This window comes from Nyctibius grandis, chromosome Z (genome assembly GCF_013368605.1).
Source record: "Nyctibius grandis isolate bNycGra1 chromosome Z, bNycGra1.pri, whole genome shotgun sequence".
NCBI classification, from domain to species: domain Eukaryota; kingdom Metazoa; phylum Chordata; class Aves; order Nyctibiiformes; family Nyctibiidae; genus Nyctibius; species Nyctibius grandis.
Genome location: NC_090695.1, coordinates 18,054,513 through 18,069,889, shown reverse-complemented (window position 1 = coordinate 18,069,889; position 15,377 = coordinate 18,054,513). Strand labels below are relative to the sequence as shown.

Genomic DNA, 15,377 nt, shown 5'->3' with positions numbered 1-15,377 from the left:
AAGCTTCTACAAACATATGCACCCCTCTTCCATGTAATCCCCAAACAATTTAAGACACAAATACCATTCTATAATAAATTACTGTTGTGTGTTAAGTTGTATGTGATAAATTGCACGTGAACTTTCAATTACTGTCACAAAGCCATTATTTCAATCTGTCCCTGTGATTTCCTATTCTAAGCTATACTATTCAACTTAATCAGTTTAAAGTGGCACTGTTGTCACAAGAAGCATTTTTAATCCTCAGTCCATTCACTGCTGTTTTCCCCTTTGCGTGCCAGAAGTGCCTGTGTATGGAACCAAAAGGAAGCTGATACTGATGTAAAATAAAAGCTTGGCAAAAAATAACATTGTTTTCCCTCCAGATCAGATTCCTCGCTGTTTCACAACTAGCCATGCAAACATGTACTCCAGCAGAAGAGAGGAAGATGAGAGGTGGAGGGAGTGCAGAACTACCTGCTCTTCCAACTTCAGCAGTTACCCATGACGGCTTAAACTGACTGTGGAACTACCACACTAAAAAAAAAATTAAAAAATAGTCACACATTGTTAGGTGACTTTTAAAACTAGGAATGAGAACATTAGTAGTTATTGCATGAATCTCTGAATAGGTAATATTTGACTTAAAACAGTCCAAAACCAGCAGACATTAACTGCATTTTAAATGTTCATGTGTTACATAAACATTAATTTGTTCCATCAGCAGATCTCCAAAGTTACCTGCTTTTACAACCCAACAAGTATTGAACTATAATATGACTCCCAGATGCAGATGCCCCTTCTATATCCTGTGCAACAGAGAAACAGGTAATAAAGTAAGTTTAAAAAAAATTTTTTTAATACTTTAAATACAAAAGAAAACAACTCCAGGCTATCAGGATCACAATTACCATTCCACAAGAGGACATAAAGAGTGCCATAAATTATTTTTTCTCTCTGTACTGTACACTATTTAGTCAATCACCTACTAACTTCTATTTTAAAAATAATTTTTTTTAATTTTCAGACTCTTCAAAATTTCATTTGGAGAAGGTCACCTTTTGGAAAACTTTCTTATGGCAAGAAAGGTGCTAATAATCAAGAAACATACCTGCTATAGAGCTGCAGAGCAGGAAGAACATCCAAATCAAACAGTTGAACATTTTGTTTTCAGTAACTATGGGCAGGAAAAGCTGTCATAAAATAAAAATAAAAATAATATACTTCAAGTAAAGATGCTCCTGTAATACTTTGTAAGCATTTGTATAAGAGTTAATAATGCTATTCAGCATTTCTCACTTGAGTTCAAGTATTGCTTTGTCTAAGTGTTACTTTTCCTGCACGACAGGAGAAATTTGATGCAGTTTTCCTAAGACAAGTGTATACGATTCCTATAAAGAAGAGAGAGGTAAGTACACCTGAAATCCTTCTGAGGGCAATCCAATCCACCTAAGTAATTTACCTTCCAAGGACGGTGTAAAGAACTGGTTAAGAAATATATCTACACCCTCTTGAAATCCAGGCTGCCCAGCCATCTTCTGATCAGATTCACTTAGCAGAGTGAATTCTTCTGAAAAGGAAGGCTGTTGCAGGAGAAGGAACGATCGGCATTTCTTGTGCATCACCATCTAATAAAACAATTGTTCAGGAAGTGGGCAACAGTCCCAGGTCATCATCCACCCGAGAGAGGGTGAATTCACATTGTTTTTATCCCAGCTAGGTGTCCCAGCCACCAGACCTGAGGACACTCTGCAAAGGCAAGGGAAGTCACCTCTCTTCAGCTTGCTCTTTGAAGCTGAACTGCTGTGCAGCCAAAAAAAAAACCCAAAACTCTGGGGTAAAATGGAGGAAAGCAAAGAAGTAGAATGATTTCTTCTAAAGGTACAGCTGAATCTAGGATTCCAGGGGAAAAATGACAGAAACCGAACACTCCCCTTGCCTCAAGTACTGCTGTCATCACCCACAGAACCACAGATTAGTTGAGATTGGAAGGGATCTCGAAGTCATCTGGTCCAACCACTTTGCCCAAGCACAGCCACCCAGAGCCAGTTGCCCAGGAGCATCTTCAGATGTCTTGTGAAGACAAGACTTTCCATCTCAAAGGATGGAAAGTCCACACCCTTTCTGGTGAGCCTGCTCCAGAGATCAGTCACTCTCACAGTGAAAAAGTGTTTCCTGATGCTCAGAGGGAACCTTCTGTGTTTCAGTTTGTGCCCATTGCCTCTTGTTCTGTCACTGGGCACCACTGGGAAGAGCCTGGCTCCATCTTCTTTGCATCCTCTCTTCAGGTATTGATAAGACCCCTCCTGAGCCTTCTCTTCTCCAGGGTGAACAGTCCCAGCTCCCTCAGCCTTCTCCCATACGACAGATGCTCCAGCCTGTTAATCATCATTGTGGCCATTCACTGGACTCTTTCCAGTACGTCCATGCTTCTCTTGTACTGGGGAGTCCAGAACTGGACACAGTACTCCAAGTGTGGCCTCACCAGGGCTGAGCAGAGGGGAAGGATCACCTCCCTTGATCTGCTGGTTACACTCCTCCTGGCACAGCCCAGGATACCACTAGCTTTCTTTGCCACAAGGGCACATTGCTGGCTCATGTTCTACCTGGTGTCCACCAGGACTGCCAGGGCCTTTTCTGCACAGCTGCCCTCCAGCTGGCCAGCCCACTGTCTGTACTGGTGTCTAGGGTTGCTCCTTCTCAGGTGCAGGATTTGGCACTCCTCCTTGTCGAACTTCGTGCGGTTCCTGGCAGCCCATTTCTCCAGCTTGCTCAGGTCCCTCTGGATGGCAGCACGACTCTCTGGTGCATCACCCACTCTTCCCAGTTTTGTGTCACCAGCAAACTTGCTGAGGGTATGCTCTGCCCCATCATCCAGATCTTTAATAAAGATGATAAACAGGACTGGATCCAGTACTGACCCCTGGGGTACACCATTAGTCGTTGGCCTCCAAAGAGACTTTGTGCCACTGACCCCTATCCTCTGGTCCCATTTGTTCAGCCAGTTTTCAATCCACCTCACTGTCTGCTCAACCAGCCCACACCACTTGTCTGTAACAACCCCTGTCTGTAAAGCGGCCCAACTCCAACACGAAGGGCAAAGTATGCTGCAACCCAGACTACTCCTTTAGGCAGTAAGTAGGAGATCTGCCTGTAGAAAATAGAGTTTTCAGATCCCCTTCAGCAGACGAGGGCCAATATTCCTACTTACTGGACAAGAAGCTCTAGCTACTATGTTCATAAGGAAAAGGTGAGCATTACTATTGCTGGAGTCAGGGCCCCTGTTTCACATCAGGTTTTCAGATTTATCTGAGGAGCTGCTGCAATTTCAGCTTTCTGTGCAAACCCGTATCTCAGGAGGGCTCCAGGTGCAAGGCAAGTGTTATCTCCCTAGAACAGGTACACCATCAGCTTTCAAACAAGGCATCTCCTCCTCCCACAGGTTCAGACAATGCTACGAAGCAGGTATGCATCAGGTCACTGTTTGGGACAGGACACTGTTTTTATAGACAGAGATCTATAGGTGGGATACAGGCAGAAGGAGCGGTTCTGCCCTACATTATGGTCCCCTCCACAAAAACTTCTTGGTTGTGCTAAACAATAAAGTTTTACAGTAACCTAAAAGAGAAAACCATAGTAAAAAAATGTTTTGTGCTCAGTTTCTGCCAGAACTCACCTTAAACATTATTTTCAGTCTGTGTCACAAAGCATTTTATAAACTTTGAGGCTATAACAGTGTAAAACAGGAGAAAAAAATGAAAAGGACACACAGGATAAAAACAGAAATGAGGGAGGAGTTTGCCCAGTGACACACTCCTAAAATACAGCTGTAGCAAGATGCATACCAACAAGAAACAAAGCAATCACAAAAAGAAAATCTATTACTACTTTATTACCTAGGGTGCAAGTTCTTGTTCTCAAAGCAGTAAAGATGAATTACGCTATTGATGGCAATAAAATCAGTAGGTGCAGAATTAAAAATAGATGCAGATTTTAAAATATTTAGATGGTTATTTTTAAATTTTAGAATTAATATAGTCCATAGCAATGTTGATGAGATACTAAAGTTCCACTCTGTTAAAGTTAAGAATATATTTTGTAAGCACTAAAGTGTGTGTTTATTCTTGTTATATTTTTTTAAGTTTAAGAAAGATACCAAAGTAAAAAAAAAATCAGTCTCAAAGTCACAGCTACAGGAAAACTACATTCCATTCAAAAACAAAGAAAAATCATAATGATGACTCTAAAACAGGCTTTGCCAACTTCATAGGAACACACACCAATGATTGCTATACAGCTGTGGTAAACATTGATCTAGTCAGTACTTCATTAGCAAGGAGACTAGTAGTTGCAGAAAACCAACACGCTTCAAAGACAATTATCAACATCAACAAAACCAAGCAAAATAACCAAGAGCACTAGAAGATGCCTAATCAAAACTATCTGACAGAGAAGGAATGGTAAGCTCAAGATAAATCAATAATGAGTTACAGATGCTGCACTGGCATAAGCATTTTTTTTTAAACTTCAAAAAGTAAATAATTTTATTAGTCAAATAAAATGTTTTTGCAACAGCTCTATAAATATGGCTTTAATCTTGGAGCATATACTTATTCATGAGAATACTAAATTCTGTGTGGCATGTGAAGATAAGCATATATATAATTGTTTACAGGAACGAGCTTAAGGCATTTGACATAAATAATAAAGCTCTGTTCTTTCTTTTCTGTAGACTTAACTGCTAGCAAGTGCTAGTAAAAGCTTACTGTGTATTCTGTATTGTAAAGACTTCATTAAAAAAAATCAATAGTTCAAAACACAGTCTTTCCACTTGCCTGCATCAATCATAGAATACAAGGTTTACATATTATGGCTGTGACTAATTAAGGAATTTCCCCTAGTGATTGATACCTTAGATTCACTGAATGTAACTACACAGTAACAAAAAACAGGGAACGTTGCTGTAAGATTAGGTAACAGTATGTCAAGAAACAACTGCTTCCAGATCATACAGGCAGCAGCATCATTTCAAATATATGCAACTATGAAAGAACCGAGCAAAAAGAGAAAAAAGCAATGTCACCAAAGAGCAGCTGTCAATACTGAATTTGATTACACTGCGCTAAGTAAAAAGTGCTAATAGGTTTTCCCACTTTGTAGACTACTCAAAAAAAAAAGATCAGCTAATACCAAGAACAAAACAAAGATCATAGTTCTCCCCAGGTAGGACATGTGAAGTCCCTTCCAGTCTAGGAAATAATCAATTTACAAAACATTTTTAATAAAATTAACAGTCCATTTAAAAACAAGATCCGGTGCAAAAAAAAAAGCAACCATGAGTTGACATGGACACTGACTTTATCTGGGAGCAGCTACCCTTTTTCTGGAAATTAAATTATCATATGGATCTTTGCTGAGAGTTTATAAGAAAAATGAAAAGACAGTATGAGCAGAACCACGGCCTTGGTTAAAGCACAGAACAGTTCAAAGGGTGCAAAAACTCTAGCAGAGAGATGAAGAACAATCTGCTATGCAAAAAAGAAAAAAAAGAGAAAAGCCTATTAAGTTTATCAAACACTTCCCACTGGCTTTCTTTGCTTATTACTTGGCAAAGCTCTAACAGTTTCTGCTGATATTGTACATATGCTGGTTCACTATTTTTGAGGGGATATGAGACAGAAGAGGCTACTTTTCACCCAAAATAGCTCAGCTATTTCCAAGAATAAGGAAAACTTTTTTTTTATCATGTTCCTTTGACTAGCTCCAGCAATCCCACACTTTTTTAGCAAGGAATTGGAACTCAAAAGCATTGGGAAATCATAAAAGCATTTTTGAGTTATGTTTATGCCAAAAATACCACATACCACTGCATATTCCCCCACAGTGGAGCACAGTGCTAAAAGATCAGGCATGGCAAATCTGGCCGTGATGCCAAGCTACAAGCCTTTGAAAAACACTAGTTCCACATGCCCAACAGAAAGCTTAAACAGCCAAAGATCCCATCCACACCCAGTGAGCACTCCTCATCCTGTACCCATAGACACCCTTCCCCCCTCTTCTAGTGCTCATCACACTGTAAGTCACTTCCACTTGCTAAAATAGTAGAAAACCAAGCAAAAAAGTATTTGTGCTACATTAGCAAAGGCAAGCAACTTGCTACGTGATTTGACAGGCATCCGAGCTGGTGAAATAGAGAAGAGACTTTCATGGGCTGTCAATTTGGTTCAGTCCTGACGCTATGTTGCATCTCCTTCCACTTTCTCCAATACTAATTAGCAGCCAGTTATTTGACATGCCAGCTGCTAGTTACTACATGTCAGAGACGAGGGTAGTGACTCAGCAGGTTAGAACCCTGCTCACGTCTTACGTGGCTGATACTATACTGATATGTGACTAAATAGCTTTTTGGCTGTTTACGTAAGAGATCGCACGTGTAAAAGTGATGAAAGAACATTCCTGAGTGAAAGTCGCATCATAAATTCAGAAGTGTTCCCTTGAAGATACCTATAAAAGCTAAACTCTGATGACTAAACAAATAGCATGAACAGAACTGTCTTCTTCAAGTATTTAAAAAAAATGATTCACCAAAGCCAGATTTCTTGCAGGAAGGGGTAATCTCAATGAAGGTCTCATTAAATAAATAAAAAATTTTGTAACATAGTTCAAGAAACAAGACTTTCTCAATATCAAAACCTCTGGTTTTCCATTTTCATTTTGAAATTTAAGTTGTTAGGAAGAGCTACGTCTTAAAAATTTAAAGAAGGCAGAGGAAAAAAACTACCCAAAGTAACTTTTCCCCGTATTCTATTTAGGATTATTTCTTAATCACCCTTTCCTCCTTTTTTGGACAGGAAAACTTTTTCCATTCAGATCCAATTCCAAGATTGCTTTTAACTACACAAACACATACTTCTGCATGCAGTGTGGCTGTTACACCATGAATAAAGAACATGGTGTGTCTATAAATGGAAAGGCAGTATGCCTTTAGCCTATATAAAACATAAGCACAAAAATCGGAGATCTCCAAACCCCCTTGCTTTCTAACTTTCCTCACCGAAGTGGGAAGCTAGGTGCGGCTGGGTAAGGAGTCCGAAAGAAAACTCAGTAACACCAGAGTGTGTTATTAAGCAGGCATTCTTTATTGCAGCGCTGGGCAGCACTGGGGATTATCCACCATGAGTGCTCCGCCGATTTTGCAGATTTTCAGAGATTATATACCATAAAGTTATACATAGTCATAAGATTCCCAATAACTCATTTGCATAGTCATGAGATTTCCTGGAACTCATTAATATATGTAAATGTCCGTTCCGCATGCGCAGTCGTTTTCTCTGGTGGTCGTCAGGGGTCTTCAGATGAAGGCTTATAGTCTTCCTCGCTGTGTTCGCTAACTGACCCCTGCTTCTGCGCAAACTTAGTCCAGGGATCACGTAGGTCACGTAGGCTGTGTCCTTCAAGGCAGCTGTTGCAACTCCCTTATCTTTAGGTTTCTGTGCCTCTGTTTTCCCAAGGCCAAGTTGTCTGAAGTGAAATACAGCCATCCTAATTAGAAACTATCTTTTCAAGGCCCAGTTGTCTGAAGTGAGATATACCCACCTAAATTAAAAAAAGGCTCCCCTTTGTTTATTTATATAACTAGGTTAGTCGAATGTCTAAGGTATTTACAACATCCTCCTTGTTCCTGGGGCCCTCAACCATTTCAGTCTGCAAGAATTTCTAACCTCTTCGCTGGACCCTGACAGGGCATCCTTTCCTACTAAGTCTGATACTCTTCCAACAACTATGAAAGAGGAAAGAAGCTGAATAGCCATTGCTGTCTTTTATTTAGTCTTTAGTAGCAATTGCTACAGCTCTGCCACACCAGCTACCATATGGAGCAACAGACCTTGCCCTATACCAGATCAGCCAATGCCGAATGCCAGGAGCCTGGCCCCATTCGGCTATCCAACTGTGATGTTATGCACAGATACAACTGGAAAAGCCATAACCATCAGTTTCCAGAACTCCAAGATTTAAATCCATCAGTGTTTACACAAATCCTAGAGGGAAAGAGGACATTTCAGGCAAACGATCCGAATACAAACTTAAGTCTCCTTCCTAGATAACAAGGTGTAGAAGCATCATCTTCCAGGATTGGTCACGATTCCGTCAAGGGCGAGTTGCTGTGACCATCAGAAGAGGAAAACAGAGGTTTCTCTACATAGGTCAGAGAAGAGAATGACATCTAAATATACTGGAGGAAGCAGTATATGTGAGGCACAGCTAGCGGCTTTTCCCAACTCTCTAATCTCTACAAATCTTGCACTGACAAGCTCATCCATGGGAAAAATGACAGACACTGTAGTGAAAGATCCTGAGCACACTGGTTTCATAACCCACAGTGCTTAACTGAGCTAAAAAAAGTCAGTTGAACCTCAGACCAGGATGAATAAGATTTAATATTTTAACATTCAAGTAGAACTTGATTTAAACAGGACTTAGGCACATTTTCTTTTGAAAACCAAACCTATATAAATTTGAAATTATGACAGCCTGCCTTAAAACATAATGCTATCATAATCTACTAAAATCACTTAAATAAATTCAAACAATACATATTTATTGAGAAAACAGAAATCACTAATCTTACAGACACATCTGAAGGAGCAGCATGGAGCAGAGCCCCTTGAAACGCTGTGACAACTTTTGACCGCAGAAACTTGTTCTAGAAATGCCATAGGGGGCAGAAAAAAAATAGAAACAAAGGCTGTATTCATCAAGTTCAACAACTTGTTAATTTTAAAACTGCAAATCAACTGGAAACTGAAAAAGCAGGAAAGCTATTTTCCTCTTTCAGTCTCTAAATACAAAAAATAGGCACAAAAGGATAAGATACTTTTGTTCTAAAATCCTGAAGGACATCGTGACCAGGAAAGGTCAGTTCAGTTAACAACTGCTGATAACAGTTGTTTTGTTTATTATACCCTTGAGTCACAGACGCAAAATGTGTTTTGATAAACTCTTTCTTTTGTTATAGAACAATATTTAACAGCATATTGAATATTAATATTTTAATATAAAATGCTGTACACTGTATTTAAATTTCAATTTTTACCTAAATGCAGCTTAATACTAATACAGAAAAATAATTAATCCATATCTAGCAAATAGAATATAATTCATTATTCCCTGAACAAGCATAACAAATAAGCCTCAAAATATATCTTAAGGTATAAAATGCTCAGTGAGATAAAAAAGCTGCAAAATGTATATTTGTTAGCTAATTAATATATTAGACCTCATAACAAAAACTTGATTTTTAGGGAAAAAGCTTAAAGCTACAAACACAAAACAAGATTTAATTTCTTTATTTTTACATATTGGTCATTTCTTCAGTTTTAACTATATGATTACATTCGATTTGATAATGCTCACTAGAAGAAAGGGCAGGCCACCAATATCACTAGAACTGAACGTTGGTGATACTGTCAGAGAGAACTGCAGCTCTCATAGGGGCACAGTCATTCTTCCTTCTTTTTTCACTGAGAAAGAAAAACCAGCCGAGGCAAGGCTTAAGCAGGCTTCATGTACAGGTCTCGTCCTGGAGCTTTCTTCTGAGGCTCAGCATTTGAGGGACCTTAAAGTCTATTTTGGCTACAAGAGTCTATTTTGAGAGATGATTTTGTGTCAGACATTTTCAGTCAGTAAGACATTATTAGATAGGATGGTTGCCTTTGTGTCCCTTCCTTGAGGACAGTCACCCAAACACAGGTGGAGAACAAGATGCCTCTGCCACAGTAAGCAACTAGGTGAGAAAAACGGATGGCCATGGCAGGAGGATCCATGCATTGAGCTTTAAAGAAACATAGAACTCTCACAGAGAGAGGGTGGCCAGATCCAAATCTCTTACAGTTGCCAGATTTGAGTGGTTTTAACACGAAGTTTGTACAGAATACATAACTGTCAGAAAATCAGAAGGACGATTTTCTATACTACTTCAGAGCATTAGTTCACCTTGTCCAGCCTTGCCTCTTAAACTAAGACCAATTTCAGATGTTCCACAGTAAAACACACATCCACGTAAATAATGTTAGCAAACTGTGTTTCACAAGAAAGCAAATACAAACTTTTCCTGAACTGTTCAGGGAATCCACTACAGCGCCAAAACACAGGATATAATTATAATCCCAGTCCTACTGCAGTGCTGCAAGTGTTACAGGAACACAGAGAACAATGCAGGTGATCCTGTGCTCCCCCAGACACCCAAAGGAAAGAGACCAAAATGAGCGCAAAACCTCACTTTCATACTTTCATGACCCCGCAGTTTACCTGTACACATAATACACCATTCCGAAAAAAAAGATTTAATCAAAAAGTATACATTAAGTCCTCTTTAAAAGATTTGTTTTCCATTTCCCTTGGTTATTTTTTTATATTCTCTTTTGAAGGTTCTCGAGTATTCACACCCTTCCTGAAGTGCGGACACAATATCTGCATAGTCAGAGCTGGATTTACAGAAGTGAGCTACAGTCTCCATTGCATTAATGCAGTGAATGCATAACATGACAGAGAAGCCTCTGCACAGCTAACCTTCACCGATTCCTTGCCACCTTTCACTGCTGGATGCTGAACACCTCACATACCTTGCTACAGGAACATAAGATCACCATCAGACACGTACCTGCTATTCCTATTACTGTACATCTAAGCAGAACCCCAACAGAGGACACAGTCATTTAAAACAGTCTTTATGTTACTGCTTTCCAAGAGTTTTTTTGTCCTGTTGAGCGTCCTCTGAATTCTTTGATCCCAAATATATTTACCTTAGTGTTGACCTGCATAAGACAATTGCAACATCACCCTGCCATTTCAGATCATCTTGTAAAGGTTGTATGTCTTGGGGTTTTCTTGTTTATTACCTATACTGTAAACTTCACTAACAATAGTTTTGTATCTTAGTCAAAAAAACTGCTAGCTGAAATATGGAACAGTAATGTGAAACCTGGTTCCATGGGACCTACTAAAAACAGATACGTTTTGAGATCTCCCAGTATGGCATTTTTTAATTTAAAAGTTCCCTATAAGCTCCAAATAATGCAAAAACGTTACCAGACTTAAGTAATAATAATCATTCTAGAAAAATCAAGATCTTTAGCGTTTAGTAGTGCAACCACTATAATATAAACGTAAAGCTTTTTTTTCTCCGTTTTTATCCCTTTTGAAATCTGTTTTGTTACTGATTAGCTTCTATCTGACAGAAAAATCTAAACTGACCATTCCGCTCTTTCGCCCAATAAATGAAGCTTTCTTCAAGCATAAAAACATTCTCTTGCCCAGTGCCTTAATTCACAGATAGAGGCTAGAAGTTGGATTTCAACTATTTTATAGAATCATCTTCAAAAGACAACAGTCACACAGTCCATTACAGACAAGAAGTTCAGTGCAGCTTCTCCAACTTAAGCATGAGTGTGTGTAGGTGATGCTCATGACGGATATGTACACAAACACAATACACAATTATTTTTTCCCAGGAGGCAGAAACTGTGTAAACGCAGAAGCAGCATGGGGCCAGTGTACTTACATTTGATACGCCACTGTGAGAAAATTTGAGTGAATACAAGCAATTTAAGCAGCCAGCACTTACGAAAGAGCTTTTACTGCCTTTGATGACTGCATATGTTGCAAGCATTTTGAGAACTAACTCTTACAGTTGCACACACAAAGCAATCCACCGCCAAGCATCTGTATCATATTCTTCCCAAAAAGAGGCAAATGCAATCAGCTAAATAGGAAGTTTCAATTCTTACTGCCTCATGGGCTTGAAAGAAAGAAACTGAAAGGGGTTGCTTGGCCCGGAGAGACACAGAAGCAGGCATTGCCTCAAGTCTGGGATGAACGTCTGCAGAGATGTGAATGCAAGCACGCATCACCGCTGGTAAAGATCCAATCGAGTAACACTCCGCGGAAGAATTTCACACTTTCCCACGCTTCTTATTAACAAAAATGAGCAAAGGGACCTCTGCTAAAAAAAACCTTTTCACTTACCGCAGCTGCAGAACGTGCGTTTCGCTTAACAGGGACCTCTGCCTCCCCGCGACTGCGAAGGGATGTGAGAAAATAGGAAGTTACCAGGGTCAGCACACGTTTCCTGTGATTCTGAAAGGCAGAAACCACCGCCCCCGGCGCCAGGACTCACGGGGGCCCGTGACAGACTCCCCCCGACACCCGCTGCCTCCGCACCGGAGCCGAGCCCCGCCGCCCGCGGGAAACGCTGCCCGGGGGACGGAGATGCCGCCGCGGCGTCTGCGGAGGGCGGATACCTGCCTCCCCCGGCTGCCGGCGGCGGCAGCCCCCGAGAGGTGCCGGTGGGGCGGGGGGAGCACGGCCCCACCCGTCCCGCTGAGCCACCGCCGCCGGGACCCGCGCGTGACCGAGGGGAGAAGCCTCCAAGGCGCCCCCCCACCCCTTCCCCCGAGCCCGCCGCGCCGCCCGACCCCTCAGCGCTGCCTCCCGCCCCCTCCCCGCAGCCGGACCCCTCAGCCGCTGCCTCCCACTCCCTCACCACCGCCGCCGCCGGACCCCTCTCGCCGCCTTTCACCGCCGCCTCCCGCCGTGCCCGCGGGGGCCTGAAGCGCGGCAGCGGCGGGGCCGCCTCCCGCCCGCCCCTCGCACAGCCCGCCCGCCGCGGTGACCCCACGTGCCGGGCGGGGCCGGGGGCGGCGGCGGGGGGAACGCGGGTGCTGACCCAGCCTTGCTGTCCCCAGCCCTGCAGCTCCCGGGACTGTCCGCGTTCAGGGTGCACTGGCACAAACGGCACAGCACCTCCACAGGGCGTTAAGCAGGCGGCTGTATAATGATGTACCCAGAAACATTTTGACACAGATGAGTCAATTCAGCCACGTCTTTACATTGCATACACATGCACAGCGAAACAGGCGTGTTAGGTAACAGCCATCACCGAGGAGCGCTCACACATACCTACCTTGTGCATTATGCAGGGCATCAGCACCGTGAGAGAAACAAGTGACGTTAATATCCCTTTCAAAGCTAATAAATGTGCTACAATTAATGGCTTAGAAGAGAACTGCAGCCCTCAGCAACATAAAATGGAATAAAAGGAATGAGAATTAGAAGGAATATTGCAATTAAGATAGATATTATGGAGTTACTAAACGGAAATCCCAATTCCCCAGTAACACGCCTTTTACTGTGCACTGACACTCCTTTCTAAGCAGATACTCTCCAAGAACACATATTGCATTTTCATATCTTAATCAATACAGATGTCATCCGGATGTCTTGGCCCCAATTCAGGAAGAGAGCCACAATGAACAATAAACGTGTTTATCCTACTCTAGTGTCGCAGGCAAAACAAGCTGTAGATCTGGATACAGAGGTTTATTTGAAAACCAGTGATATCTGAACTGTCACCCTCATCGGTTATCTCACCCACTCCCTCAGGGCCACCAGCCCTTCCCATCAGGGAGACGGCCATTGGTCTGGGAAGGTTGTGCTGGCTCCCTGCTCCAGAGCTGCTCACCATTACCAGCCCCAAGCTTTACCAGCCCCAAGCTTTACCAGCCAAGGTCCCCAGGCTTTTGTCTCCATGCATCTCTCCCATCTCCAGGATCTCTTACCACTTCCTAGATCTTTGTCCCTGTAGGATGTTCACCTTCTTTCCACTCCCCAAGCTCGTGGCTTTCCCCTGTGACAGTCTACACGTGAAAGCACAAAGCATGATCAGCCTACTCACTGGTTGATGCCTATTCATTAATGGGAGGATTCAGGAAATGCCCCTTTTGTTCAGTTCAGGTGTCACAAGAAGTCACTAGCAGCTCACACAGCCGTAGCTAGCAAGCAGCAGGTTTGTACTCGAGAGTTCAAAAGTTCCATTTCAGACCCTCACCCTGCACATGCAACAAAATTACTTGCAGTAATTATCTGTCAACATTCACAATTTAAGCTCTTTATTTTTTTTGTCTACCACAACTACCCAAACCAACTGTCTCCCTGCTGATCCCTGTCAATGAGCAGGCCAGTGAGAGCAAAATCCCTGAAGCACAAGTCCTGTGTCTCAGCCCAAGCTATTGGTGTGCTGATGCCCACTTCATTGACTCTTTCCTACTGCCCTGACTTGCCCAGCTCATGTTTTTGCATGCCTCTCTCTCTCACAGAAGTCATTTGAACACACAAGCTCAGCACCCACTCCAGCTTTCAGAGTACTCATTAGCCTTCACCCTCTTTAGCTAATCATCAGATTCAGCCAGGTCACCTGCTGATTCTTTTTATTTTTTGAATGATGTTGCCATCTCCACATCATCCATGACCTCAGTATAAGGCTGCACTGTCAACTGCTTTGATGTTTCTAAATTCCCTCTGCTACTTAGAAGTACTGTAACACATTAGCATGTATACCAGTATTTTTGAAAACTTCCACTTATTTTACTACTAGGTGTCACATAAAACAGAAACGTGATTCAACAGAAAGAGACCCAAACTGTAACCTAAACTCCCCTTGACATACCAGATTTTTTTTTCTTTACTGAGCATGAAAGAGCATGACTAGACCCTTACTTTTTTTGTTAAATTATTTGGACTTGTATTCTGGACTTGGTCAAAGAGTTGCCTGTGCTGACAGATTAATCAATTGTTTTTATTGACTTACTGAAAGATGGCTGCTCAATCTTCCAAAGTGATGAAAAGTTGCATCAGACCTAACAAAATAGTTAAGCAAGTGCTTAACTTTCAAAAACCTTGAGTCATCCTTCTGACTGCCTCAGGACTACTTACATGCTTAAATCAAAGCTCCCATAATCTTAAATGTTTTGGTGTGGACTGGGCTGTAGCACTTAGGAGATTCCAGGATGTAGAGGGCACTTAATGAAAGTAGCAGTAACTGTTCCAGCTACCACCATTTGTAATGATTTAATAGTAAAGGGAAAAACATCTTACAAATAAAGGTGATGTGATTTACCAAAAGTGATTTGCCACAGAAGACAAGAAACCTTTAAAGTGTAATAGAAATCATGCCAAAAATGTGTTCTCATATCCACACTTACAGATGCTTTTATCCAGTTTGCACATGAACGCTCTAAAAGGACTAACTCCCTGTCCTGAGGGTGGGAGGAAAGTGAAGTTGCTATTCCTGAAACACAGGGGAAGAAAGTGCCTTCAAAAGGAAGACTCACTGGTTTCATTGCCCACTCCTCTCTACTAGTGTTCTTTTGGCTGGTGATGCAGGCATGGCTGCTCCAGGGACTGGCTGATCCCAGATGCCACCCCTTCTTGAAGGGAGGCATTTGCACTGTCCCTGTTGGCAGGATGAGACAGGACACTGCAAAACGACTGCTAAAAATCTGACCCTCATCTCGCATTGATTTGTTATGTTACAGTAGCTCAGTTTTGAAAAACATTTATCT

The 15,377-nt window shown here is 41.9% G+C and overlaps 1 protein-coding gene across 1 annotated transcript in view; it reads right to left on the bottom strand.

Annotated features, from left to right (window-relative positions):
- Window positions 1–12,611, bottom strand: part of IL31RA (interleukin 31 receptor A) — a 37,993-nt gene extending 25,382 nt beyond the window's left edge. The window contains exons 1-3 of the mRNA XM_068424086.1: window positions 12,521–12,611; window positions 12,004–12,055; window positions 1,091–1,172 (exon numbers count right to left, since the gene is read on the bottom strand). Of these exons, the coding sequence (XP_068280187.1) occupies window positions 1,091–1,142 (52 nt within the window). The 5' untranslated portion in view covers window positions 1,143–1,172; window positions 12,004–12,055; window positions 12,521–12,611. The remainder of the gene's footprint in view (window positions 1–1,090; window positions 1,173–12,003; window positions 12,056–12,520) is intronic.
- Between the last annotated feature and the right edge of the window lie 2,766 nt (window positions 12,612–15,377).